General features: G+C 41.0%; 4 protein-coding genes and 1 long non-coding RNA gene across 11 annotated transcripts in view; 1 reads left to right on the top strand and 4 right to left on the bottom strand.

Moving 5' to 3' along the window:
- Positions 1-454: 454 nt before the first annotated feature.
- On the bottom strand, positions 455-1,940 carry tmsb4x (thymosin beta 4 X-linked). Its single transcript, XM_051404980.1, has 3 exons — positions 1,775-1,940; positions 957-1,069; positions 455-856 (listed from the first exon to the last, which is right to left on the bottom strand). The coding sequence occupies exons 2-3, from the start codon at positions 1,054-1,056 to the stop codon at positions 831-833; spliced, it is 126 nt and encodes a 41-aa protein (XP_051260940.1). The 5' UTR covers positions 1,057-1,069; positions 1,775-1,940; the 3' UTR covers positions 455-830.
- Positions 1,924-25,326, top strand: LOC127366159 (uncharacterized). The gene is made up of 3 exons (XR_007885296.1): positions 1,924-2,068; positions 2,846-3,270; positions 24,588-25,326. It is a non-coding gene; the product is annotated as an uncharacterized LOC127366159 (long non-coding RNA).
- Positions 2,363-7,444, bottom strand: LOC127366154 (toll-like receptor 8). Its single transcript, XM_051404967.1, has 2 exons — positions 7,301-7,444; positions 2,363-5,857 (listed from the first exon to the last, which is right to left on the bottom strand). The coding sequence occupies exons 1-2, from the start codon at positions 7,301-7,303 to the stop codon at positions 2,771-2,773; spliced, it is 3,090 nt and encodes a 1,029-aa protein (XP_051260927.1). The 5' UTR covers positions 7,304-7,444; the 3' UTR covers positions 2,363-2,770.
- Positions 6,621-11,411, bottom strand: tlr7 (toll-like receptor 7). The gene is made up of 2 exons (XM_051404966.1): positions 11,261-11,411; positions 6,621-10,916 (listed from the first exon to the last, which is right to left on the bottom strand). The coding sequence occupies exons 1-2, from the start codon at positions 11,273-11,275 to the stop codon at positions 7,770-7,772; spliced, it is 3,162 nt and encodes a 1,053-aa protein (XP_051260926.1). The 5' UTR covers positions 11,276-11,411; the 3' UTR covers positions 6,621-7,769.
- Positions 13,031-27,523, bottom strand: part of frmpd4 (FERM and PDZ domain containing 4) — a 39,749-nt gene continuing 25,256 nt past the window's right edge. For 5 of the 7 annotated variants that reach the window (XM_051404965.1, XM_051404960.1, XM_051404964.1 and 2 more), the window contains exons 3-17: positions 25,042-25,202; positions 24,640-24,760; positions 23,762-23,807; positions 22,755-22,859; positions 21,692-21,799; positions 21,163-21,294; positions 20,353-20,472; positions 19,995-20,131; positions 19,589-19,715; positions 19,264-19,353; positions 18,949-19,131; positions 18,637-18,769; positions 17,582-18,559; positions 15,833-17,038; positions 13,031-14,796 (exon numbers count right to left, since the gene is read on the bottom strand). In XM_051404965.1, coding sequence (XP_051260925.1) covers positions 13,556-14,796; positions 15,833-17,038; positions 17,582-18,559; positions 18,637-18,769; positions 18,949-19,131; positions 19,264-19,353; positions 19,589-19,715; positions 19,995-20,131; positions 20,353-20,472; positions 21,163-21,294; positions 21,692-21,799; positions 22,755-22,859; positions 23,762-23,807; positions 24,640-24,760; positions 25,042-25,202 — 4,888 coding nt within the window. In that variant the 3' untranslated portion in view covers positions 13,031-13,555. The remainder of the gene's footprint in view (positions 14,797-15,832; positions 17,039-17,581; positions 18,560-18,636; positions 18,770-18,948; positions 19,132-19,263; positions 19,354-19,588; positions 19,716-19,994; positions 20,132-20,352; positions 20,473-21,162; positions 21,295-21,691; positions 21,800-22,754; positions 22,860-23,761; positions 23,808-24,639; positions 24,761-25,041; positions 25,203-27,523) is intronic. The other 2 variants (XM_051404959.1, XM_051404963.1) reach the window with 1 other exon arrangement.

The following is a 27,523-nucleotide window of genomic DNA, read 5'->3' as shown; positions in this document are numbered from 1 at the left end:
AGGCCTGGCACAGCTGTATGAATGTTTGAGTTCACTGGATTGAACAAGACTGCAAAACTGGTCCAATAATAAGTGTACAATGTGTTCTTTAAGTATGTTAAGGCAAAATACTACAGGTCATTAAGATGCTGACTGTTTTGTGTCAGGGTTTATTCCCCCCCCACATAATTTAATGTCAAACAAATCTGGGATTGCTGCCACATCTTAACCCTGAAGTGCTCACAAGATTTAGGAACGCATAGCTTTTGCTGCTAAGAGAATGGTTAAAAGGGAGTAAGCTACTCCAGCTTTAGCTGTGAAGATTTTCAGCACTTTCTAGGTCAGTTGGCAACTTTACAGGCACTGAAGACAGATGCAATGCCTACAAAGCACTCCCATGCTGTCCGATGCTTGAGATTAAAGTCAAATTCATGGGCAGTTTGTCACTCAAATAAAGTTCAAACCACAACACAAGTCAATTTACATTTTTTTATTTTGCATATTTAACAAACTTGGGCTTTCCAGATTTTTTTTTTTTACAAAAACACTGCTTTGTTAGCATTCACAAGTGGCCAGAGTAGGGCTACAAATACAGTGTAGGTCCCTCAGTTGTTTCATGACACGCCTGCTCTTCATCATACTGGATGCAGCCACAGAAACACACCTGGAACCCATGTTGACGTCAAGCCACTCTTCCTTACTGTACAGAGGGACATCTAGGCAAGGGAGTGGTGGTGGGGGGGGGGTGTACAACCATTGTTTTGTCAATTAGTAACTACATGTTGGAAAAGGTTGAAAAAAAAAAAGCCAAGGCTTGTGGAATGTACATTGCATAGGCGTGCAGGTCTGAATTATGACGACTTCTCCTGTTCGATGGCTGCAAAAAGGAGGAAAAATTTGAAACATTAGTTCCAAAGGTTGTGGAGCAGAGCAACTTCATGTTTTTTGGATTAATGGTCATTAGGCACAGCACATACTTTCTTTGGTTGGCAGTGTGTTTTTCTCCTGAGTCTCCGTCTTCTTCAGCTTGGTCTTGTCGAAGGTTGTGACTTCATTGATGTCAGGTTTGTCGGCCATGTCTGCAGAGGCTCTGAAAGACAAGACAAAATAGTCCAGTTTAAAATCAGAACTCACCTGAGCATGTGGACAGAATTAAACTAGAGGTCAGCATTAAGAGCTTGACAGCCATTTACATGATCAGTTTCATGCAAAACTAGACTACAGGGCCGAGGAACAAAAGCCTCCAAAAATAAATATAAAATACAATGTATGCAAAATATGCCGCATGGGCTCATTAGTGACTGACTTGAGAACAGCTTTGTCAGTTATGAGCGTGTGCAGCTGAGGGACCACCGCCCTTTTGAACAGTCTACATGAGCAGACTGCCTTTAACAATATCCAACCCATCTGACAAATAAACATAATACCTTAATTTAAACAATTCATGTAGAATACATGAGGTTCAGTTTAACGCGTTAATAGAATATCCAAGGAACTGACACAGGCTTCGTTAAGTTTGACAGACTACACAACAAAGCAGCCCTTCACTCACTCACTCTAACATTTCTTTGTTAAATTACGTCTGACTTTCGCCATTTTCTGATTAATTCCAGTAGGTTTGAACACATCCTGCGCAGCTGACACCGTTCAGTGTTGATGCAGGACATTGTGAGACCACGAGGAGAGACAATAAACTCAAGAATAGCGATTTGATAATTCGACAGCGAAGCTTAAACAAAAAAGAAGGTTGTAAATAAATGTACATATGGTCGAATAATCACAGAAACACACTTACCAGGGTTTTTTAGTCAGAGAAATGACAGGGTGCACGTCTCGTTGGCGCAGGAGCACAGTGACGACTCTGGCGTCAGTCACACTATAAATACTGCGCAGTATGCAAATCACCTTCAGACGACACGCCCACTGTCTCTAAAGCCTGCTTTTGTACAAATATGTATGTTAAAAAGACTGATAAGAATAAAACTCCGGATATACCTTCGTAATATTTTACATTTAGCACAAGTCTGTGCATTTATTTTTGGGGAAAAGAACTGCGTTTTATCAGCTGCCAACACCTGCGTCAGATTAGGTGAGTAAACTCAGTTTATCAGTTTTCTCCTGTCTCTATGCAAGTGTTTGCCTTCATAGCGGTTCCAGGTGTTTATTCGTACCTGAAAGTAACTAAAATGTTAGGCTACGAAGTTATTTATTACGAGTGAATAGAGTCAAGTAGTTTTAGATTTAACTTGCACACTGTTAAAACTGTGTGAGGGGCGACACCATGCGGCCAAACAGAGTAATAACCAGGAAATAATGCAGCGACAGATCAGACAAAGTGTGGCTCCAGAATTTACATTATTGCTGGTTTTTGATTGAGCAAATCTTAGTTTTTGTTTTGATCCTTTAATAACAAAACAGCAATAAACACATGGAATAAAACAGAATGCAGTGACTTTTGTACTTACAATAAATTGCCCTTTTGTTGGATGAACTTTTTTTTATATTTTCTAGATTAGATGGAGGCCAGACAACAGATTGAAACATTCACATGTACAAAATGTCACAGATTTAAAATGATTAATTTATATACTGTCATTTTTGCACATAAATCACATTCAGTATCATTGTATCTGTATCAAACAAAATATTGAAGTGAAATGTTGTCATTATTTACCATTTAAGCTCTACAGAGTGAAAAAAGTTGTGAAGGACAACATCAGTGTTCAAAACAAGGCTCCAGATATTGATATTGTCCATCTTAGTAAAGTAGGCCTTTATTCTGATGACCGCGTCATTTGCTGGTGAAGTACTTTGAATAAGTCCTGTTGTACATCACCTGATTGTCCACTCTGACCACATTCCTCAGGTTTTGCCAAAACCAGGGCTCTGCGGCAGCGGTTCTCGGCCACTCCACGACACTTTTCCCGCACAGCCTCCTCCTCAGGCGCAGGAAGTGGGATTGCTGCAGTACGGGTTCCAGCATCAGCAGCACGATCACGTCCACATTTTCATCAAGCAGTCTTTGGTGGGCCAGATACATCGCCAGCTTGAAGACCCCAGTCTTAACGTAGCCCTCTGTCAAGACAAACAGGGTCTTTCGGCTGTATTGGATGCTCTGAGTGAGGTTATCTACCAGCGGGACTCCAGGGGGCCAGTCCCTCTCCTCCAGACACAGAGGAAGAGTCTTTTCTCCTTCTTCTTCCAGTTTCACTCGCAGATTCCTCATCACCCACTCAGAGACATGCAGATCTCTGGTGTCATAAGTCACAAAGACATCATAAACACTGTCTGGTGAGTTCAAGAAGCTGTATCCCTTCATCTTAGCTTTCATATAGTGTAGGACATAGGAAGCATCCCAGTAAAATAAGTGAGCAACTGTTGTCACAAACATAAATGAAATAATGAAGAAGTTTGTGAGAATGTAGATCATGAATGCCTGACTGTCATTTACACACTGGTCAATTTTAAAGTATATCAGAGCATTATGCTTCTGGTTTGCTGGTGTGTCACATGTGACCTCAGTGGTCAGTCTGGGGATCTTTACATCACTGTTTTCAATCCACAGAATTAAATCTAATGAATCACAGGTGCACTGGAATGGGTTTCTCTGCAAAAACAAAGTCTGAATCTGATTTTCATTTCTCGGTTGGAAGGTGGATTGATTGATGGTAGTCAGTTTGTTGTGGTTAAGGCAGAGAGTCTTGAGGCTTTTTGCACCATTTAAAAATCCATTGTCCAGGTGGAAAATGTGATTATGACTCAGGTCAAGTAAAGTCAAAGTGTGGGTGACGTTTGAGTTTATTACTGTCACATTACTTAAAGAATTAAAGCTCAGGTATAAATTTTTAAGTTGATGGAAAAACCTCAGATTGTCCCATGCAAAATCAGTAAGTGAGTTGTGACTTAAGTGTAGTGTGGTGAGGTTATGGGGCAAATATTCATAAACATTGTCTGGAATCTTTGCAATTCTGTTGTTAGATATATCTAAAATGGTCAAATTAGTAAGATTAGTAAAAAGACACTTATATGAGCCATCTCTTTCTTTCCAAAGAGTCCCTAGATTATTATGCGTAAACCGAAGTTCTGATAATGATTTGCTGTACATCTGTTTTGTCGTCAATGTGGAAATTGAGTTGTAACTCATATTCAGCACTCTCAGGACGGGAAGATTTTTTGTAAAATTTAAATTATGCGTTACCCCGAAAGCTTGAAAGTAGTGAGCATTGTGACTGAGGTCTAGCACTTGTAGTTTCCTTAGCTCTTTGAAGGCGTAATCATAGGCCAGATCAATCTTATTGAATGACAGGTCCAGGTATGTCAGATTGGGCAGCAAGGAGAACTCAGTTCCATTAAGTGCTGCCGAAAATCCATTCCCCGAGAGGTTGAGACATGCAATATTTCCGTAGCCCTCAAATTGCTTTGGAGAAATGAAGAACAGATTATTTGAGCTGAGGATTAGCACCCGTCCTGAGTCAAAGCACTCTTGCTTGATAAGGCTGTGTGATATCTCATAAGCGAAATCTTTTGGATGGGGTTTTAGGAACGGTGAAATGGAAAGGTCTGACTCCTGATTGTACCCCTCACTTGGAGGCGGGGGGTTGTGCACTGGAATGGGATACAGCCTGTTTTCTGCAAGATATATCATTTTCAGGTTGGAGAATTTGCTGAATATTTTGGAATCAGAGTGAATAATGAAGTTAGTCCCTAAGTTCAATGCCGACAGGTTTTTGAGCTCATACAGAGAACTGAGTGTGCCCGGCCCAATATCCTGGAAGACCAAACCCTCCAAGTGCAAAGTTCTAAGAGACACAAGTTTTGAAAACTCTTTTGAAAGATTTAATGTCGTAGGATAGTACTTGAGAGCAAAGTTGAACGAGAGATCAATTTTTTCTAGCCTGGGCAGGTATGTTAGAAACTTTGCCTCCTCAGTTATTGGTTTTTGCAGGAAGTTAAATGCCAGGAACAATTGTTTAAGCTTGTTCAGCTTCTCAAACCAGGAAGGATTCAGGTGGTTCAGTGAGTTTCCTCCCAGGTTCAGTGTCTCAAGTTGTGTCAGACCGTGAAATGCATTAGGATGGATACGAATAGACATATTTTGGCAAGGAACACAGGGATATGGAGCATTTTGACATCTTGGACAGTTCCCTTGTATTTGTAGGGTTTTTAAATTTTGCACCCCAAGGAAATCATCTTCGTATATGTTCTGTATTTTGTTAGAACCCAGCTTTAACAAGAGCAATGATGGGGGTAATCCTTTGGGAACTTGAGTTAAGTTGTTATAGGACAAGTCTAGAGCCTGTAAATTGGTCATTACTGCAAAGCTGTCATCCATAATCTTAACAGGTTTTCCACAAGGATTCCAGAAGTAGCAGTTTCTGGATAACCACAAATGTGTCACGTTAGTTAGGCCAACAAGGCTGGTGTTATCCAGCGACATAATCTTGTTATTGTTTAGCTCAAGGACTGTCACACTGAGAGGGAGATTGGCGGGAATTTCTTTCAGAGAATTGCCAGTCAGTTTCAGTTCATGCAGGTTTGTCAGATTTTTGAAAGCATTTGCCGCAATGATCAGTCCATTGTTCTTGTTCGCCCAGCTGAGATTGAGTTGAGTCAGATTCCGCAGGTTAGAAAATGATTTAACTGAAACATTCTTTATGAAATTTTCCGATAAGTTGAGCTCAGTTGCATTATTAGTTATACCGTTTGGTACTTTTTTCAGATGACGCCCTTTACAGTCAAACAGGACCTTAGTGACATTGTGGGGTATGACATCACAAGGGAATTGCCTTGACATCCATGCAGGCTTACACGCAGCAGGCTGGATCTCATAATGGCAACACAGACAGAGCAGCAGCACGTGCATCCAACATGTGATAGTCTGTAGATAAACAATACAAATAGTCAAATGGAGTAACTGTAACTTCATCATTCCTTCTGTTCATACGGAACATTAAGAGACTGCTTCCTAAAAGTTAATGTGAGTCTAAAATGAGTCTGAGTTAGTCAAATGTATATCTTCCAATCGTACAGTATAGACAGGAGGAATGATTACAGCAAGAAAAACCTATTTAAATGTTCAAACATGTATGGGCTCCAGACTATTGTTTTAACAAACTGTGAACCCATCCTTTTAGTATTAAAAGTATTGTGTGGATAGTGTTGAGTATTGATTTAGAATTTAAAATGTATCCAGCAGGTGGCAGTAGTCTGTAAATTATCAACCAAGTGGAATAACTGCTCTTAGTATACTTTATCTGTATAATCTATGGTTAACCCCCTTACAGTATGTGTATAATGTAACTTTAGCTCAGCTATGATTTTTATGGCCACAAATGACAATTAATGGTAAATACTAAAAGCTACTGCAAAAGTAGCACAAGTAGACAAAAGTTATAAAGTCAGTGGCTTGACTGAAAGACAACAGTATTTATCTGAACTTTACCAATGTTAGCTAATATTAGTCACCATAAGCTATTGGTCATACCAGACTAATTAAGGCTGTAGCGGCAAAACCCCAGAGTGTACTGAACTAAGTTGTCTTTTTTTATCGCTATGAATTTTTTTATTTTTAATTTAGTAAGTTATTACTTCCTCCAAAAGCTACACCTCACTTTAACATCTAGTGTCACTATATCTGTAGGTGGTTTAAAGTGTTTTATTCCAGACTGATATATTCTATATCAACTTGTTCCAGCTCTACATTGCACTGAATTGCGTTACATCCTAATATATACTGTCAATGGTCACATCCCAAAATGTCAGCCTAACACATTTAGAAACTAGAATTCTTTGGCTTTGAACAATGTTTGGCTGCACAGCATGACTTTGTATACAATAATCCACTAGCAGACCGCTGCATGTTACTCTTTAAAAATGGAAGGTGATACTGACAGAATAAATAAATGATATGATATATATATTTATTTTCCACACAGTTGTGAGTAAACTTTAATGTACTGTATTTAATGTAGAACACTCCATTATAAAATAAAGTTTCAGTGTATTTGGTATTAAATAAATGCATACACAGCTAGTCCAGGTATTTTTCTTGTGCAGTTCTAAGTTGATCAAAATCTTAGAAGCACAAAATCATTATACAATTACAAACACGATTATATTACAGAAACATCCAATTAAAAACACATGCAGGTAACCAGTAAATCCATAATACATGCAGATGAAGATCTCTGATGAGTAAACAATAAATGTATTCTCTGCTATACATACAATATGTAGCATATATATTATACTATATATACATTATATATATATATTCTATAGCTTTGAAAAGTACAAAGAAACCTCTTTTAACAAAACTCACCATTGTGCATGTACTGTATTGATTCCTTGTGATCCTTGAATTAATTATTATTTGTAAAAACAATGCCTGTCTAGTGTGTTATCAAGTCAACACAAGTCAGAATACCGCTTAATGTCTGTGTTCTTCCTCTTAAATATACAAGACACATTAAAAAAAAAATTCCCAGCTGCTGAAGTTGCTTATAACAGCAATGAAATGAATAGTTCCCTCAACAAGATAGGCACTGACACAAAGAAGCATGCAAATTGAAGAAGTACATCTGTTTCACTTCCCCATTTCATGACATGTTGCCAGTTTTATGGTCATCTCATGCACAAATGAAAGTTATAACCCTCTGTGGAGATGGCAAAGAGCGCCAAGAATATTGTTGTTCTTAGATTAAAAAGTTCACAGTGTAATTTATACACAGAGGTACATTAAGAACATTTAAAATAAAGAAGGAACTATGCATTACATTATATTGTTCTATTTACAGTGTCTCTTTGAAGAGATTGTTGTATTGTTTGTGGCTTTCCGTTGCTAATACACTTCTCAGGCTGAACCAGAAGTATGGCTGGGCTTGAGGGTTTGTTGGCCACTCAAGCACAGACCTTTTATACAGTCTCTTCCTTAATTTCAGGTACTTTGAATCACAAGGTACCTTCTCCAGGCAGATTAGGACGATGACATCATTTTTTTCATCCATTAGCCTTTGGTGGGCCATGTAGAAAGCTGTCTTGAAGTTGCCACTCTTAATATATCTGTTGGTGAGAATGAAAACGGTCCTCTTGCTCTTGTGGATGCTCTGGGAGAGGTTGTCGATCAGGGGGCATCCGGGGATCCAGTCCCGTTCCTCCAGACACAGCGTCAGGTGACGGTCTCCGCGGTCCTCCAGATGGACACACATTTCCTTCATCACCCACTCCGTCACTGCAGGGTCGTCCTTGTCATAGATCACAAAGGCATCATAGACGGAGCTTTGGGAGTACAGGCGGTTATAACCTTTGATCTTGGCCCTGCAGAAGTGGTAGATGTACCAGACGTCCCACAGGAAGAGGTGGCTGGAGATGGACAGGGTGAGGAAGCTGAGGATGAGGGAAGTCATGAGGGTGTAGAGGATGATTGACAGGTAGCTGTGCTGGCAGGCGAGCAGGTCAACTGAGATCACGGGATGACCTCTTTGTGCCCCGGGAGAGGCACACAAGACATCTGTGGCCAGTTTGGGGATGGTTACTGTGGTCTTGTTGAGCCACGTGATGAACCAAGTGGCACTGCAACTGCACAGGAATCTGTTGTTGTGCAGAAGCAGTTTTTCCATCTGATTAACAACATTATCTGGAAAGCTAGATTTGTCAATGTGCTGTATGTGATTAGAACTAAGATCCAGATATTTTAAGCCGTAGGCATCCTTGAGGAAATCTGGTGTGAGTTTTAGGATTTGGTTTTTATGTAAAATTAGCTTTTTGAGAGATCTGGTACAGTTTGACAGCAGGTCTGGAACAGTAGTTAAGCTGTTTCCACTGAGATCTAAGACTTGCAAAGAATTCAGAAATTGTAAATTCTCCCACTCAAATGAATTTAGTCTGTTGTTTTTCATGTATAGCTCAGACAGTTTGTCTGGCAGACCCCTAAACACTTCCCGTGGAAGGAAATTGAGGTTGTTGTGAGAGATGTCGAGGACTGTCAGATTAAGTAATTTCTTGAAATAATTGACATATCTGGTGTCCCCGTCTCTCCACAACATATCTAACCGGTTATCCCTGAACTCTAACCTCTCTAGAGACTGACTCTCCAGCTCAGTGTTGGTGGTAGTAGAGATCTTGTTGTGGTTCATCATCAAGACCTTGAGATTTTTCAAATTTTTTGTGAAATTTAACATGTGAGTCAAGCCCTCAGACTCAAAATAATGGTTGTTGTTACTTATATCCAAGATGACCAGATTTGTCAGCTCTTGAAATGCAGTAGAGTAGAGCAGGTCAAGGCGATTTGAGGAGAAGTCCAGATATTGTAAATTTTTCAGATTGGTGAATTCAGAGCCATTCAGACTTTGGCTCATTGCATTTCCAGACAGATTGAGACATCTCAGCTCTCCAAGATTTAAAAATCTTGAATGCAAGAAGAATATGTTGTTTCTGCTCACATCCAGGGTTTTGCCAAACTGACTGCATTCCCTGTTGACAAATGATGTAATAACTCCAAGTTCTTTATCTTTGTATTTGCAGCTGCGTGCATATTCATCATATCTGAAGTAATGAATCTCTCTCACTTCCTTATTTTGGTACTGAGCAGCAGCCAGCATGGGAGACCATTGCATGGGCTCTCCCTCAGAGAAACCGACAGTTTCCTGGCCGTCAGAGGGGGAGGATATTTTGTTGTCAGACAGACTGATGATTTTAAAGCTTTTTAATTCCATCAGAATACTAAGGTTTGCCATTTTAATGAAGTTTGTACCCAGATCTACAACCTCCAAATTTGTTAGAGGTTTTAAAGGAGCAATGCTCTCTGGCTTTAGCTGCTGAAACACAAAGCCCTTGATTCTGAGAATTCTAAGGGATTTGAGGGAAGAGAAACTGCAGCTCAGTCTCAGTGTTTGAGGATACCTCTGCAGCTCATAGTTAAATGAAAGGTCCAGTTCTTCCAGTTTGCCCAGGAAATGTGGGAAGCCAGTCACTCCTATCTCTCCCGCTAAAAAGTTTGATGAGAGATCAAGCACCCTGAGCTCCTTCGTGCTGGCGAACCACTCGGATGGCACACGTGTCAGAGAGTTACTGTGCAGGCGGAGCGTCTTTAGCTTTGTCAACATTTTAAAAGCCGTATGGCTGATACTAAGCGGTGAATTATTCGGGCATGGGTTGCATGGGAAAGGAGCGTTGTAACATCGAGGGCAGTTTCCGCTAATATCCAGAATCTCAAGGTTTGTTAGGTTTTTGAAATCCTCATCAGTGACTTTTTGAATGTTATTGTTGTAGAGATACAACTCTTTCAGACTTGTGGGTAGTTGATGCGGAATAAAGGATAAGTTATTTGACTTGAGACATAACAATGTTAAATTCTTAAGCTGCAAAAACGCACCATCCTCTATCTCATAGGAAACATTACATGGGTTACGATAATAGCAGTTTTGACTGAGGTAAAGCATCTCAATATTTCTGATCTCAGAGAGGTTTGCTTTAGAAATACTATAAATATGATTGACTTCCAAACTCAGCAGGATCAGATTTGAAGGAAGGCCTTTAGGTATACTGTAGAGCTGATTGCCATCTAAATATAACGCTCGCAGATTCCTCAGGCTGGTGAAGGTATTTTCTTCTATTGTCACACTCTGAGTGCACATGCGGTCTTTGGGACCGATTTTGATGGGCACACAGTTGCACCTCATGTCAATCTCTGTCAGGTTTTCCAGACCTTGGAAGGAGGAGGAGTTTAATTTAGGAATATGGTTGATGGTGAGCGTCAGGTTGGTGGTGTCTCTGGGGATGCCAAAGGGGACATCTTTGAGACTTCTCTCAGTGCAGTCCACCTTCACCACACTCCCATTGCTGGTCTTACTAACATCGCATGGCAGAGTTTTTGGGTAAGAAATGCTCGCTGTCGATATGGAGAGACAACACCACAGGCCCAGCAGTGACACACACATCTGTATAGAAACACACAGCGGTTCACTGAGCAATGTGTGCAGGTGGAAGGCTAATAATACACACAACAAGCAGAAACACGTGCTAAAATCAACATTTTGAGTCATATATGTACAGGATACTTCATAATGCAACTAGGAACTGTTACATAACTAAAAACAAATGCACATATTAAGCAGAATCACATGCTAAAATCCCCATTTTCAGTTAGGTATGTACAGCATGCTACTTCATAATACAACCACGAATAGAGTTCTCATACAAGCCAAACTGCCATTACTTTACATACAGTATGAATGCGATTATAATACCATACAGTATACGAACAATGGTAACTGATACTTACCAGGTGGAAGAACATTGTTCACGTGAGAGATTGAAAAGAGGTCCTGCAATGTTGTCAAGTTGGATCGTGTACTGAAAGAACACTGTAACACTGATGTTAGGTGATGGGATGAAAGTAACAGGTGGCTGGGTTAGCCCATAATGTGTATAATTAACCAGCATCACTTCCCTATTGTCACAAACCACACACATCCAAATCTTCCATCTTTTATGCTGACTGTGTGATAATGGTTGACAGATTGCTGTTGAATGTTAAATAGTGTGGCGAACATGTGCTTCATGCTTAGATGACTGTGAAGAGCTGTCCTTAAGGACAGAAGGATCATTTTGCCCCTTATAGTACATTATACTAGCACAGCTAGAGGAGTGGATTATTCTTGATATTCAACCACCAGTAAAAATAGATGTTTCATTTCTGATTAGACTGCAGGGGAAATTGAAACCTATACTTGGGTTGAGGTTTAACAGCTTGCCTGGTAAACATGCTATTTTGGAACCGTACAGAATCTTCTTCCTTAATCTGTCGCCACTTTGCGGCTCTATGACGTGACCTGTCCAGACAGTATGTGTGGCTATTTATTTGAGAAACCCAAAGCAGGAATTGGCACTGTAGTTTTAGAAATAGCGTCCACCTGATCATCCTCTTTCACAGCAAAAAGGCATGATAACAAAGTGTCTTTTAGCCATACAGCATGGCTCTAGGAATGACGCTGTGTGCTTGTCTAGCCATCGCTGAAATATCTCAACGACTATTAAATAGATTGCAATGAAAATTTCTACAGATATTCATGGTCCCCACGGGATGATTTCTACTGTCTTTGGTGATCCTCTGACTTTTTCTGACGCACCACCATGAGGCTGACATTTTAGTTTTTTAGTTTGGATGACTTGCAATTTGGATTTTACTGACTTTGGTGATTCACTGGCTCTACCTCTAGTGTCACTGGAAGGTCAAAGTTTTCACTTCCTGTGAAATATATCAACATCTACTTGATTGAATGTCACACAATTTTGTACAGACATCGGTGACCCCCTGACTTCTCCTCTAGCACCACGTTGAGGTTGAAATGTTTCAACAACTATTTAATGGTTTGCCATCAAATTTGATTCAGACATTCATGTTCCCTGCAGGATATCTAACTAACTAATTACATTCCATCAGACTCAACAGTTCCGTGTGTTTTGTGGTAATTAGCATAGGTTAGCTTACTAACAAGCTAAACCAAGATGATGAACAAAGAAAACATTACCTGCTAATCATCAACACGTTGCCACTGTCACAGTGAGCATATGTCAGCATGACATTAGCATTTAGGTCAAAGTACAGCCTCACAGAGCTGCTGGCATGGCTGTAGACACTCAGAGGCATGAGCGCATAACGCTGTGCAAACACTCTCTCCCGCCCTGTAAGTGAAATGGGCCATCATCATCATTAATGCAAAAAGCTTTACCACCACTCAGGCTTGAGTAAATAGTAAAATCATGAATTATTAAATATAGTTATGAAAATAAACATTGGTCTTGCAACTTTTTTGTATAAATAATGAAATTTTAGCAGCAAACTTGTATAATCTAGAGAAGTCATTCTCTCGGCCTGTTATTCTGTTTTAATGCTTCAGGAATCAACTGAAAAGAGAATAAATTATTATGAATTTGCATGTACGACGAGCAAAATAAGATACAAATGTAAAGGTATTTTATGAGAAGTTGGTAATAAACACAACCAAACTCATGTTTATTAAAACACAGACAAAATTATTTGAGATAAGGCTTTTTAAAAGTTTTAATCTTTTTAATGATGACAAAAAATAACAGGAAAGTACTCAGTGTTCATGTGTGAAGTATTCTTTAAATTAACGTGAATCCAGCAGATGAAAAAGTCATATGCGTTACTTTTATTTGATCATGTCTTATCCTGTGCAATGACTTGTCTAGAGCTGTATATAGTGTATGCAATGCATTTATCCAACATAATATATAGTTTTACAATTTATAAACAAGGTACTAATAAGGTTGTAATAATCTACATGTTATGCCCCTAATATAACCAATAAATCATTAAAAGAATCCCTATTATGTAATATTAGATAATATACTTGAGAGGAGGGTCATATGCTTCTTTATATATTCTATTTAAAACTGTAATGTTTCATATAATTTTACTTTTACTTTACATAATAAAATATTGTATACACAAGGCAAGTATTTTTTCTTTCACAGCAGTTCACATTGGTCGTAAAACCTATGTCTCTTATGTATGGCTTTAAATCAATAATCAGGACAAAATAACAACAGTTTATTTGTTGAGCAGTGTTGTCAGTGAGTGAGTTAGTGTGTTTATAATAGCAGACATGGTGGCAGAGTGATGTGTCAATGCATTCACACTTTGGTCACTGGGGGAGCTTCCCGAAGCCAACTCAGCAGCTTTCAGCAGACACACGTAGTTCATGACAACCTCGTCCACCTTGGCTACCACCTTGCGCCGCTCGCTCTCGGTGCTCAGGCCTTCCACAAGTGACATGCAGGCTTGCGTCAGGCAGCAGAGTGTGTGAAAGCTGTGTGTCAGAGTGAGCAGTAACTCCTCTGGGCTGCTGTACTCCACAGCCATCTGACTGCAGGCGCCGCTCAGCACTTTGGCCTGCATGAAAAGCAGCTGGGAGAATGAATCCAGGTCATCCTTGTTGACCTCAGGCTTCCCGCTTCTGCACAAGCAGCCGACGCTGGAACGCAACACGCCGACCATCTCTAAGGCATCCTTCCGTGCAAGTGCGAACCCTGTGTGAAGGCTGTAGGTTTTTCCCTTCATGGAATTTACACGAGCTAGCCTTGCTTTGAGGCTCATGTCATTCATAGCCGTGGCCATGTTACTCCGCCCGGCTTCATAGTCAGCTTTCATGATTGCGTTGTCTTTGCGACTGAAAGAAACCGAGCTGACAGAGAACAGAGCACGTGAGGGCATCTCTCTGTCTTTATCATCACCATCAGCATTTGTCTTTCTCCGCAGGAAGCAGTGACTGAATGGTCCACGGCACCTCCATGTACCTGCATCCAGCCTTGGTGCTGTTGACTCTGGCAGCAAGAGGGAGGCTCCTGTTAGCAGCCTTCTACCAGATGAGTTAGACGCAACTGAACCCTGGGAAAAGCTCTTGGGCAAGGTTTTGGGAGAGAATATCCTCTGAACTTTTGGGGGATCTTGAGACTGGAAATTCTGACCACGACTCTTCCCTGTAAGTGTGGCTTTGGTCTTATCTAACAGTGCTTCTAAGCTCCTGGAACCTGGCATTATGGTGCTCCAGCTCCTCCTGAGCATCCGAACCCTGCGTGGCTTCCTGAGGCTGCCTGTTGTTGGGTCGCATGAAGATCTGCTTGAGGAGAAAGCCAGGGCGTGTGGGTCGGACTCGGGGCTGGCCTGTGTTAGCCCACTGGGCTCTGTGCTACTTCTTAATGATGATGGTGACATGGTTGTGGTGGTGGTACTGGTCTCATTACAGAGAGCTAAAGATGACTCTTCCCCAACCTTCTTCCGCTGTGTGCAAGCTACACTAGGGGTAGTAGGAAAACAAAGAGAACTGTTAAGCATCTCCCTACATCACATGTTCATCTGTAATAAACTTTCATACATTTTAATAATAACGCTTATATACTTATATGTGATAGATATACAGAAATCTGTAATAATAATCTTTTTCAGAATTTGCATATTTCCAAATTGCTAAAGGTTCAACTGGAGGAAAACAAAAGTGACATTTTAAGAAATGTCCACATTGCAGGCAACTAAGGGCAAGACAATTTTTTGATGTCGCAGTTCCCAATGTTTTTGGGTAGTGACCCCTTAAAACATCACATACTTGCAACCCCTGGTCACAGGTTGTTTAATTTGAAGGATTTTAGAGGGAAAAAATGAAAGAAAATGAAAGAATTTCAAAGTATAAATAGATTTTTTAATCACCTTATCCCTATTTATCTGATTCATCTTGGGACCCTTACCCCGACCCTCAGGTTGAGAGCCAGAGGGTTTAGTCAGTCCATACAAATTACAGAAATATTTTTCTAGCCATGCAGATAGTTTTTATTTTATTATTATTCAAAATTTATTTGCCAAGGTTTTCCTTTTCATCCCCATGCAATGTCTCTGAATTAAACTTAATATGTAACTCTCACAGCAATATAAAAACTAAAAAAGAAACATATAATAATAATAATAATAATAATAAAATCCACGTAATCCACTGTTAACATCTGTTGGTCATCAGCACCAGTATGTTATTGTGAATATGTTAGCATGCTGGCGTTAATGTTAATTCAAAGCACTGTGCAAAGTACAGCCTCCAAAAATCCAATGGAAGTCACAGAGACAGTTAATTTAGAACCTGAGCAGATAAAACTATCTGCATGGCTGTATGCCAAGAAGTAGATGAGCAAATGTGTTTTGTAATTTGTGTGAACTGACAATATACAAATATTTTCCTGCCCTTATTTGCATGCAGTGAGTGACTTCAGTAAATGTCCCTTTAGTTCCTTTCATGCATTTACACTGACAGATAAGAGAGAGCACCCTCCTGTTTAGTTTTACCTGTGGTTTCTTTTATCTTGGGCATTCTGTGACTACCGTCCCGTGTAATCCCAAACCCAGGCTCAGCACTGGTTGCTGCATGGATCTTCCTCAGCAGGGTGGGGTCCATGGGATGGCCAACCTTCCCCTGACCTGGGGGTCCGTAAGCTCTCTCCTCAGCAGTTACATAACTCAGCCCCTTGAGTGAGGACTCTGACAGTACATGCATATTGTCTGTGGCACAAAGGGGAGAATCCATGGGAGTGACACAGCTGCTGCTGCCTGTGCTACAACCGGCATCTATAGAAGAACACTGTGAGCTTTGGAGAGAGTGAACGCCTTCACTCTGTATCGACGACATGCGCTTGCTCACATGGTATTCGTACAACCTCGTGACGTCTTGCTCGGACGGCGCAATCTTCATTTGCTGCTGCTCATTATCCTGTGAAGTGGAATCTCCCTCTGTAGGGACGGGCCCTTTCGCCGGGGAGCTGAGATGGGCATTTAAGTGTTGGCTTCTTTCATCTGAGTCCTGTTTTTCTCCCTTTACTGTCAACCTGTTTGCGTGGGAAGCCAGTGAGTCATTCCCACATTCTGGAGAGAGATTTTCTGCCATTTTGTTTCCAGGCACTCTCTGCTGCCATATTTGATGTCTGTCTTTAAAGTGAGTTCGCCCCAGATCAAGTTGATTCATATAATAGGAATCTCTCACAGTGAAAGCATTATACTTCCCAACGAGATGAGGGGGCTCCTCTTTAGCTGAGTCTTGAGTAACGTGAGATCTATCAGAGGATTCACAGGTATCTGCTTGGATTCTGCTCTCTGCCTCCCTCTGCTTTCCTCTCTGCCTGCTCATTACTGAGCCCATGTGCATCTTAGTGAAGTATTCACTGACGGATTTTATTTCCATTGTCTCTGGCTCCATCTCACCACCATCTGAGTGAAAAATCTGGGATGAGGTGACGGCAGATGATTTCGCCTCCTCCTCTTGACGCTCCTGGGGATTGTACTGCATAGCTGCTGCGCCACCGTCGCTAGGCGCAGTGACCTCTGTCTTTTCCTCATTCACGGCGTGGTAGCCTTCTGCCATGGCTACATGCATCCTCAGGTGGTTCTCTGAGTGTCTCTGAGCAGTGGCCAGCTCGGAACTCTCAGTCATCTCAGAGGAATTTGTCTCGTTGCCAGAATCTGAGGACTCTGGACTAAATGCTCGTGATATTTCTACACCTGTGTACCACAGAAAGACAAACATCTCATTAACAACTTCATCTGAGGCACGGGAAAAATATCACAGATTAGGGAATGAGTCCAATATAGATCATGGTAATGACATTGTAATTCAGCATGAAGGGGAGGGGGGAGGAGTGAATGATTACTTTGAACTAACACTAACAATAATAAGTATACATCACTTATAACATCCCAAGTGCCAAATTAAAGCATCTATAAAATATTGATAGAGAAGCTGTGGATGACAATAAAATTATTTGTTTTAATTTTTTTCTATATTTAGCAACCAACATCTGACATTGTGCAGCGTGCAATTGAGAAAACAAAATGATCCTCAAAACAACAAATCATGACAAAATGAATGATGCTGTGATGAACACAACTGTTTGCATGCTCAAATGAATGAACAAATACTCACACAAATGGAAACATAGAACAAAATGGGCTTTATTGAAAAAAATCAACAACAACAAATCAAAAGTGAATGGCTGGAACACATGCAGTGTTAATGGATGAACGTTACAATAGTGTAAGGAGAACCTGTGCTACTCTCGGACTGTGCTGGACTCTGTTCCTCAGATGCAGCGAGGGCCTCGAGTGCCTGTAAGGTGGACACCACTGCATCGTTTAGAGGCTCCCCGTGGCCCTCTGCTCTGTGTGTGGGCACTGAATCTATGAGAGACACTGGGATATCATTGCAGGCCCCCTGGGCCCGAGTCCCGGCCCCCTGCTGCTCCTCCTCGTCGGAGCTGTCCCTGAAGCCGGGAGGAGGAGCAGCGATGGCCAGGTTAAGAGAGTGCAGCAGTACGTCATTGTCCTCCTCGTCATTACCCTCCGGTGGGGGAGGGAGGGAGGTCAAGTCAATGATGTCATCGCTGGACCCTGAGAGCGAGAGAAACATAGGCTTGTCAATGTCACTCATCACCATGTCCTCCTCACAGCTGATGTCATCCTCATCCTCTGCGTCATCTGTTGTCTCGGCGTAGCAGATATCGTGCAGCAGCGGCTCCTCGATGCATTCGGTAGGACCAAAGATTTTGGTGGAGTACTGATAACCGTCCCCGTCTTCTATGGCATCCATCATCTTAAAGTCCTCCTCCAGACGCCTATACATGTGGCTGTGATTGTCTAGAATCTCTGGGCCTTCATCCATCAGTCTTTGGTAGCCCAGATTTTGGGGGTTTATACTGTCTAAGGGTGGATCTCCAAATATGAAGGAGACCTTTGCACTCCTGGAGGAGTCTTGAGGTTTGGGCCTTGGTACGTTGGAATACATTTGGGAGCAAGGGATTCTGCAGCACTCCACTCTTTCTGCCATGTGCATCGAGTGCTGGGGTTGGTGGATCTCGGTTATGTACACTGGTTGGCCTTCACATCTCCCGTGGTCGAGGTATTCACACTCCTGGTCAGAATAATCTTGGCTGCACCTCTGATGGTTTCTGTCTTCACATCCTTTATGCGGTGTGCTGTATGTACACTCAATGGCCTGGTAGTTCTGCTTTACTCTCGCAGCATGGCCTGCAAAGAGGAATCAAAATTGTAACAGGTCTATTTTCACACATTCTGATGAGTCATCTTGTGAATTTCAGACATACTTGTTTCCATACTGTCTGTGTTTTTGGCCACATTGAAGATGGAGCGCCTAGAGTCCACCAGTAATCTGTAGTAGCCAGCAGTCAGACAGGCCAGATTCATGGCATCAACAGACTCCATTAAGAGAGTGATGGGCTGTGAAAGAGGCAGATAAGCAGATGACAATGAATGCAAAATAAATGGGAGGGTGCGGCTGTAGAATGAGGCTATAATGACTGCTAAACAGACTTGGTGTTGTTTGGGTAAAACCATAGAAAATATTCACAAAACCAGTCAGCATATGCATATTTAAAAAAGGCAGAAGGTTTATTAACCTTGACGTCCATGACATGTAGTTCAACTCTAACTCTGTTCTCATCTTCTGTATACATCTCAATGCGGTTGACATGACTGAAGTCTGCCAGAAGTGCCACCAGGTTGGTTTTGGTGTTAATCACATGACTGATGCCATATTTCGGCCCCACCAGCAACGTCACCTCTGTGTGCTTCTCGCCTTGCTGTAAAAAGGGAAGAGAGAGTCAGCACATATATCACGTTCTGTGTGTAAAAGAACAGAGTGTGAACTGGTGTGTTTTTTGTGTCACATGCTGGCTGCATATGATGTGATATAGCAAGACGGTTTCACTCACAATTAGTGTGGATTTAAACACCCGTCCTCCGTACAGCCTCAAGTCACTGAGATACTTAAGATAATGGACCTTTGCCTGCAAGGCGGTCAGCTGGAATGGATAGGAAACAAGAGATGTAGGATAAGATACAGACTGGAATCATTTAAATGAGCTATTCACAGCAGAATGTGATGTAAGGTGTACAAAATGATCCGTTCAAACGACCACCCAGCACCATTATTTTGAAATTCAACACTCCACTAGGTGGTAGTCACGAGTCCTTTCAGATGTAGTGCAAAGCAAAGACAGAGGTGGAGAGAGAAAAAAGGAAGAGGTGGCACACTACCTTTTTACCAGGCGGCACCAGGTTCTGGTTGGTTTTGAGAATGTGAGTAAGGGCTTTTTTGATGTTCTTCTCTTTCATGCTAGACAGCACAGCAGGAGGCAGGAACAGTGCCAGACCCCACTCCTTCCTGCGGACCCACAATTCATAAAGATTAAAGAAGGTCACTCAATCACTGTGACAAACTCAACTCAAGTCATCATTCTTGACCGGTGATCAATTTACCTCACCCAGAGAATCATTAACTAACCAGCATTGATGTATCTTCTGACACTGCAGTAGAACAATACTAGTGAGATCTTTTTTTGCTTTATTGTACAGCAGCAGCCTATACAACTGGAATAAGTCATGAGAAACAACAAAATGACCTCCAGCCCACATGGCACAATGTGAAATCCAATCTACTTACTCAATATACTTGAGGGAAACTTTCTGGGACTGTTTGGTATTGATGGTTAGAATATACATTTGCAGGGCAGCCAGATGGAGGGCCGTGTCGTATTTCAGCTCTGACCCAAATCTCTCCAATACCACATCATTACAGCTCTGGAGGAGCCGGAGAGGGAGAGGAGGAGGTTACACTTAAGTTTCTTATCACAAAATGCAAGACAACAACACACCTACTACTTGCTGAGGTTATTATTATAGCCTAAAGCCTAGACTAGGTCCCTGTCTTGAGGTGTTTTCAGATTAGCATCTTCAGAAACTTTCAACTAAACTATATTGTGTGTTTTTCTGCAGTGTTATCTGCATTTGCTGATATTTACCTGAACATAGAGGTACTCAAATGCTACTGCGTCTCTCCTAAGCAGGTCCACGGGATCCTTTGGGACAAAAGTGATGCGAAAAAAGCACTTCATCTTGTGTGACCCTGGCCTCTGTGTCACCTAGAGCATAAGCCGGAAGATAAGAAGGGTCCCATAAGACAAGAGTTTGCTTCTGCAAAATGTCTTCTATCAAGTGCTTACACTGCTCTCTCTTTTTTTCAGATAGACACGGACAGTGCATTACAGGCAAAATTTGATATGAGCTAAAATTATGTCAGGATTAATGTACAACTTTGACAGCGATTCAAGGAATAGGTTGACATTTTGGAAAATAATTTCATTGCTTACTTGCTGAGAATTAGATGAGAAGATCAATACCACTCATATCTGTCCATTAAAATATGTAGCTGAAGCCAGGATCAGTTAGCTTAGCTTAGCATAGCATAGCATAGCATAGCATAAAGACTGGAAACAAGGAGACAGCTACCCTGGCTCTGTTCAAAGATAAAACAGCACCTACAAGCACCTCTGTAGATCAAAACTTAAGTGTAAAAACAGAAGCAGTGGTTTTCTTGGGGGACTATTTCAGAGATTATTGAGTATTGATCTTCTCCACCTCTTGGCAAGAAAAGTAAATATTTCCCAAAATGTCAAACTATTCATGCATTTTTCATGTTTAGCCAGTCAAAGTGATGAAGAGCCTGCAGTTTTGCTCCTGTTATATGAATACAAAAATACTGTCTACTGAAAACAAGGTGTATTATTATCAAGTCTATTATTTAACTACATCTCTCCTGTTTAGTGCCTCACCTGAGTTAGCATCTCCTGCTCATGCAGGAGCATGAGTTTGCTGGCAGATCCCTCAGCTCTTTGCTCCAGCATCAGAGAGAAGTGCTCAATGCTCTTAATGGATAGCTTTTCTTGCAGGGTCAAGATCACATCCTTTCACACGGACAAAGTCATAGTTAATACAATATGAGAACCGTGCAGATGCAGCAGCCTGCTCACGCTCAGCTCAATGCCGTGAATATAAATCATTTTCACAGCTGAACACACATAAAAAAATCTGAACACTACTGAAGTTATAATCAAAATTTCAACTAATGAAGGAAATTGCTGACCAAGTGCTCCCTGCTCCACAGTTAATTAAGTTCAAAATGCTTTTTGTTTGAATCATAATTCAAGTTCAGATAACATTCTGAAGGCCAAGCAAAGAGAGGAGTTGGCACTTTATAATGTACAGTGCAACTGTGAATAACATTCAACATTTAAGCTGAACATCACTTTAGATTATGCAACTGCATTTTATAGTGAAGCAAGATTCTTCTATGGCACCTACCTTAATGGATGTGTTGCTGTCAAATTTAAATGATTTAGTCTGCCCGTTCTCCAGGTACACCTTCAGAACATTTGGCATAAAAAGAAGGGAGTTGTCCTTCACCGTTTCCTGAGGATGGAATAAGAATCATTTGATCAACACATTTCACTTTTTCTAATTGAAAGCTGTGTTTATAGACTGTAGTTTAGGTGCTTGGGATTTGGGTTTGAAAAGTCTCTAATTAGAGGACCCGTGGGAGAAAATGATAACACATTCAAGAATTCCATATGGGAATGACTGAGGAATAAAGGAAAAATAGAAAAATAAAGGAAATACACAGTTTTGCTTTCTTTCTTCCAGGAGACAGTTAGCTTGGCTTAGCATATAGTCCTATAGAGACACATGTTTTTACACACTAAACAAACAATATATAACATAATTAGTGAGCTTTTAAAGATGCTGGTAGGTTGATTTATGTTTAACAGATATACAGATGAGGTATGAGAGTGGTATTGATTATCTCATCTAACTTCCAGCAATAAAACAATTAGCATATTTCCCAAAAGTATGTCTTTAAACATGTGTGTGATCTATTGTGCTTCTTTTACACATTATATTTAATTTCCATGACGTTTTTCACTGAGCCAAAATAGTAGTGAAAGTAAGACAATGATGCATCTTCCTTAATAATCACTGTCTGCTTTTATGTATGATGCTGCCCTTTGTGCTCAAGAGCATATTGCTCCCTGATAGTCTTCTGACTTTGTTGTTGCTCTCTTAAAAAAACTCTTCCCTGTGTGACACATCTGACAAATCAGGGAAGCCCACTGGGAGAGTGCCCCTCTTTTTCCTGTCAATCATACCCACATGCTCTCTATTTCATCCCCGTGATGGTAGTGTGATGAAAAGAAGTATGAAGAGGAGGATCCTTTCCTGCTCATGCGTGTCTTCATTTTACAGTTAGTGATTTCTAATATTTCCACTCTGCTCTATGCCAGCTTTTAGGGTTTAGAAGTCTGCTGCTGTCGTCTCCTGTTCAGAGCCTTGATGTGTACTGAATGAATCAGTGTCCAGTGTGACTTACGGGGACCTGGCCATTGATGATGACCTCTTCAGCGAAGCGGACTTTAACAGGATTAGTCTTTAACTTGGCCTTTTTGGCTGCGCTGATGAATGCCGATTTGGGCGACTTTTGGAGGGAAAGAAGAGGGGAAAAAAGATTTAAAGGACAATCAGTTAGTCTAGAGATGAGTCATGTATTTTTTCAGCTTCACAAGGACATGTTCGCTTCTTGAAACATGACAACCTCCCATTTCTCCACTTGCTGCTGATGCAATTAAGGTGGTTTTGTATGAGGGCATAAGAGGGAGGACACCCTCACTGCCGGTGTGTCATTGAGGCTGCAAAGAAATGGCTAGTAAACTGAAGCAATTATAGGCTAGATTATAAGAGCTGCTTGGTGCTCTGAGTATTGTGGAATACTACACCCATGTTTTTCTGCAAATCAAGTCCTTATTCAAAAAAAGCTACTAAACACTCATCATGCTGAGCTTCTGAAACACTATGAACATAATGGTAATTCAAATGCACGTTGAGTGGATGTATTTAGACATTACACATTTTCACATTTTAGGAAATTTTGCATGGTATAACACATGATAATTACTGTCACAGTGTATAGAGAATTAGCAGTTTTCATTCAGTATATGTCATTTTCTGTGAGCACCGTCTTATTATGTGAACATTATGTGAACTGTAAACAAAGGCCGAATATATGCTCATGGCACTGTGTGTTCACCACCATCTGGTGCTCCTTGACTGTAAATGTTGATGTGGCAGGTTCATCTGAGGTCTTGCAAGGATCTGACGCTACAAAATGAGAAGACTTGGAAAGACTGCAGTGACTGGACTCCCTGTGAGTTAGCGGGGCTCTCACACTCAGCAAAGGCATTACTGATACAGTGCCAGCACAAACATATGGCATGATTATTGACTTGCTTTCATAGAATCAACAAAAAATCAGCCCCGCAAACACACAAACAGTCTATTGGAATGCCCTCATTTTCATTCATAGAAGATGGAGAAACTTACTGGATACGGCTGAACGACGGTCAACAATATAGACTCCTTGCAGCTCCTGCAAGACACAAAACATATTTTTAATGAAAGATTAAATTTTTATTAGAGATTTAAACAAAACTAAATAAAAAAAGATCGTGGTAGACGGCAGCAGGAGGAACACTGTGCCCCAGTCATGCTCCTGGCAGGCCTGTCTTGCCTTGAGTTTTACTGCAGAGACTGAGCTCATTCAAGGCCACAGGAGCTGTGAAGGAATGGCCACATGGGCACTTCTCCCTGTGCTTAATGTACTGTTTACAGACTGCCGCACAGGTCATACAAGGACCAAATGCTCACAGCCAGCCACTCAACTGTGTCAGTGATATTAATCTAATGAGACGCATGAAGAAACAATAACACCAGCATACAGCTAAATCATGGTGAATGGAGCAGGTGGCTGAATGTACCATTAAAAATGGGTAATTAAATGATATGTTTTATTATAATAAAAACAAACAAAATTAAAGAAATTAAACCTAAGTACAGTGATGGACTAATTCCAGTGCTTAAAGTATTCACCTCCCTTGGGCGTCTTTTGGACACTGATATTATCTCGTATGCATCCACTGATGGATTGTTGTGCTTTTCAATCAGTTGTTTTCCTTTGTTGTCATGGTTTACTTGACAATACTGTCTCCAGATGCACATGTAACTATACTACAAACCATTTGACTACACACGTGTGATCTCAATTTAGCTAATTCTGTGATTTCTAGGTGCCTCCTATCAAAGGGGGTGAATACTTATGTAAAAATGTGTTTTATATTTGCAATTAATTAAGATCACTTTTTCTCTATAGGCACTGCACAGTGACGGACAACGGGTTTAAAAGCAGGCAATTGGCATCTCACCTTAGTGTGTGGTCATACCTGACAAGGTCAATAACCCTCTCTCTGGGTGCTGAACTGACTGGCTCATCATTAATCATGATGATCTCGTCCCCTGGGATCAGCTTGCCTTCTGATGGACCCCCTGCCAACATACACCAAACAAGAGTTAAGTGCTATTAACGGTGCACAGTCATTTTTCTTGATTTTCTTGGTTTCCTGTCTTGTGGCTCAAGGCTCTAATGAATGCTTAATCATTGAGCACTCTTAAAATCAATGAATCATCAACGTAAACTACAGCCTGAGTGGGTTTTACTCTCTCCTTTTCGTTTTAGGGGGACTTCAGCTCCTTTGGTGAAATTGTTGATAATGGCCACGGATCAAGTGAGTCACTGTTCAGCTCACCGTACAGCTGGGGCACGTTACCTGGTGTAACTGAGCGGACCACCACGGGTTTCTCACTGCCTGCCACAAATCCAAAGCCAAGCACTGGGTCTCGTCTCATCTCCACCTTCCGGGGAGCTGGTGGCACAAACTTGTCTCCGTCCAGACGAACCTCCTCCAGGGAGCTGCTCTGGGAGACGTGGCTGTGAGAGGGAAAAACATGTTTTTGTCATCGCTACTGGTTGTTTTTGTTCCATGGTCAAACTTTTGTATGCAGTGTTGTGAAACCAGTGTGTACCAAATAAAGCAGAAAAATGGCTCTAGGAACTTGTGATGGATATAGTGAGAGTTGTAGAGTGACAAGAAAAGGGGGGAGAGAGAGAGAGAGACAGAGAGAGAGAGAGAGAGAGAGAGAGAGAGAGGGGGATGACATGCAGCAAGGGGCCACAGGTGGGACTCAAACCCACGGCTGCTGGATCAAGGACCTCGGTACATGGGGCGCCTGCTCTAGCAGGTGAGCTACCAGGATGCCCTGTGATGGGTATTTTTGACAATTTTCTGCCATTTTAATAGACCAAATGATTAACCGATGAATCTAGAAAATAATGAGCAGATAAATCAAAAATGAAAATAATCATTTGTTGCAGCTATAATGTTAAAATATAAGCCCTATATTTCAAACTAATATAACCAATAAAGAGATTCACCTTCGAGAAACAATGAAAACTGCAACTCCGACGGGAGAAAACTGTGCAAAAATGTCAATAAAGGGGACAGCAATAAATGTGACTGTATAGAAAATGGTTGTTTACCTTGTGTCTAAATCCCCAAAATCTTCGAAACAAGATGCTAGATATTGTTTTGAAATAAGAAGCAATGCTATAAAAATAGAACATGTGGGCAGTAATCAAGCTCCAATGTTTGTATTCTCACATTGCAGATCTCCACTGTGTGTTTCACCGAGAGGCAGTTACTGTTTTCTGTAGTACTCACACTTCAAAGAACAGGATTTTACCTTGCCACACTAATAAAGATGCAGGACAGGTATGATGTGGAGTGTCATGCTGTAGAAACCTCCTGACCGCCTGAGTTTGAGATTTGCTATCTCGTTGCCTGTACGAATCCTTCTCTCAACAGCTGGCTGCAAACCAAGACTGTACAGTTCCAACCTTACTCCGATCAATGCATTTTTACTGCAACACAGTTATTTTTCCTTTAGCTGCATGAGCTCAAAAGCCGTTCACAAACTGTATCTATCCTTCACACATTCTGTGATCTGTGATGAGTTTTTACAGTGTTCCTCCACTCTCTCTGGCTGCAAAAGCAGCAGCAGCTCCGTATGGTGCCAGCAATGTTGGTTAATTAGAGCCGTGGGCAGACAGTGTGTAATTCACAGTTATTCTTGACACATGTACTGTTCACCACTAAATACTAACAATTAATCTTTCTCAGCACAAAGACACAGTGAGATCTGTCAGTCGCAATCCCAATACTATGAAAAAACCCAGCCCAACTGGATGTTCAAAGCGAAGTGACTGTCAACTGATATTTTGGAGGATGATTCAACAATTCTTTCCCAGAGCTGTAAACCACAAATGTGATCTGTCATCGGGATGTAAAATAGAGCTGAAACAGATAACGAAAGATAAGAGTTGGGAAGAATGTTTACACCAGTTTTTTCAACCTTTATTTTTTGTGGTAATAGCAGTCCTGAACTAGAAGTAATCCCATTCACTGTGATGTTTTTACATTCGCCTTTACAGAGAACTAAGACTTGAGATTTTCTATAAATCAGATGCTCAGCCCTTAAATAGCCTTAATCCAAAAGAAAAGAATCTTTGACAAAGTAAAATAAATGTTACAACCAGTCTGTAAACATTGACTCTACTGGCCAGTTCTAGTAAAGTGGAGCCTTCATTGTTTGGAGTCAGGTGAAAAGGTCTACAGCACAGAGAGCTACAGTGGGGAACATACTTTGCTGAGCCTTAACCTTAACCACCTAAATCTTATTCTACAACTTATGTCAGTAAAGACGCTCTGAACGAACCATACGGTCTCCTCTTTCTATCGAATCCAAGCCACTGCTTTCTATTCAAGCTGAACAAGATCATCTCCTATGAGCTGAAGAGACATTTTGAGGACTGGTATTCTCTGTAATTTGAAGAGCTATTAATGTTCCAACTTCTTGTAGGTTTCTTAGAATTAGGACATTTTACGTAAATCCGACTGCTTTCCATTACAAGGACCATGTTCTTATCCTTTCCTCCCACTCCCTTGTTTTGTTCTGTATGCTTTTGTCAAAAGGAGGAAAGAATAAGTAAGAGACTAACGTAGTAGTACATTACTTAAAAGGTAGCAAAAACATCTTCATGGAAGAACTTGTGTTTTTAAGCAGTGATAAATGTGTCTCTGTGTTATGGCACACAGATGCTGGCAGGGGCGCCCAATCTTGTTTTTATGGTAATTAAACAAATGCCTAAAAAGTAATGTGCTACTGATTCAATTTAAACGATAATACAAACTA

Source organism: Dicentrarchus labrax, unplaced genomic scaffold, assembly GCF_905237075.1.
Source record: "Dicentrarchus labrax unplaced genomic scaffold, dlabrax2021, whole genome shotgun sequence".
NCBI lineage: Eukaryota > Metazoa > Chordata > Actinopteri > Moronidae > Dicentrarchus > Dicentrarchus labrax.
This window is presented reverse-complemented; position numbering and strand designations above follow the sequence as displayed.

Coding starts and splice junctions, on each gene's coding strand:
- tmsb4x (XM_051404980.1), bottom strand. CDS start 1,056: ATGGCCGACAAACCTGACATCAATGAAGTCACAACCTTCGACAAGACC. Junction 857..956: donor CACACTGCCAACCAAAGAAA/GTATGTGCTGTG, acceptor TCCTTTTTGCAG/CCATCGAACAGGAGAAGTCG.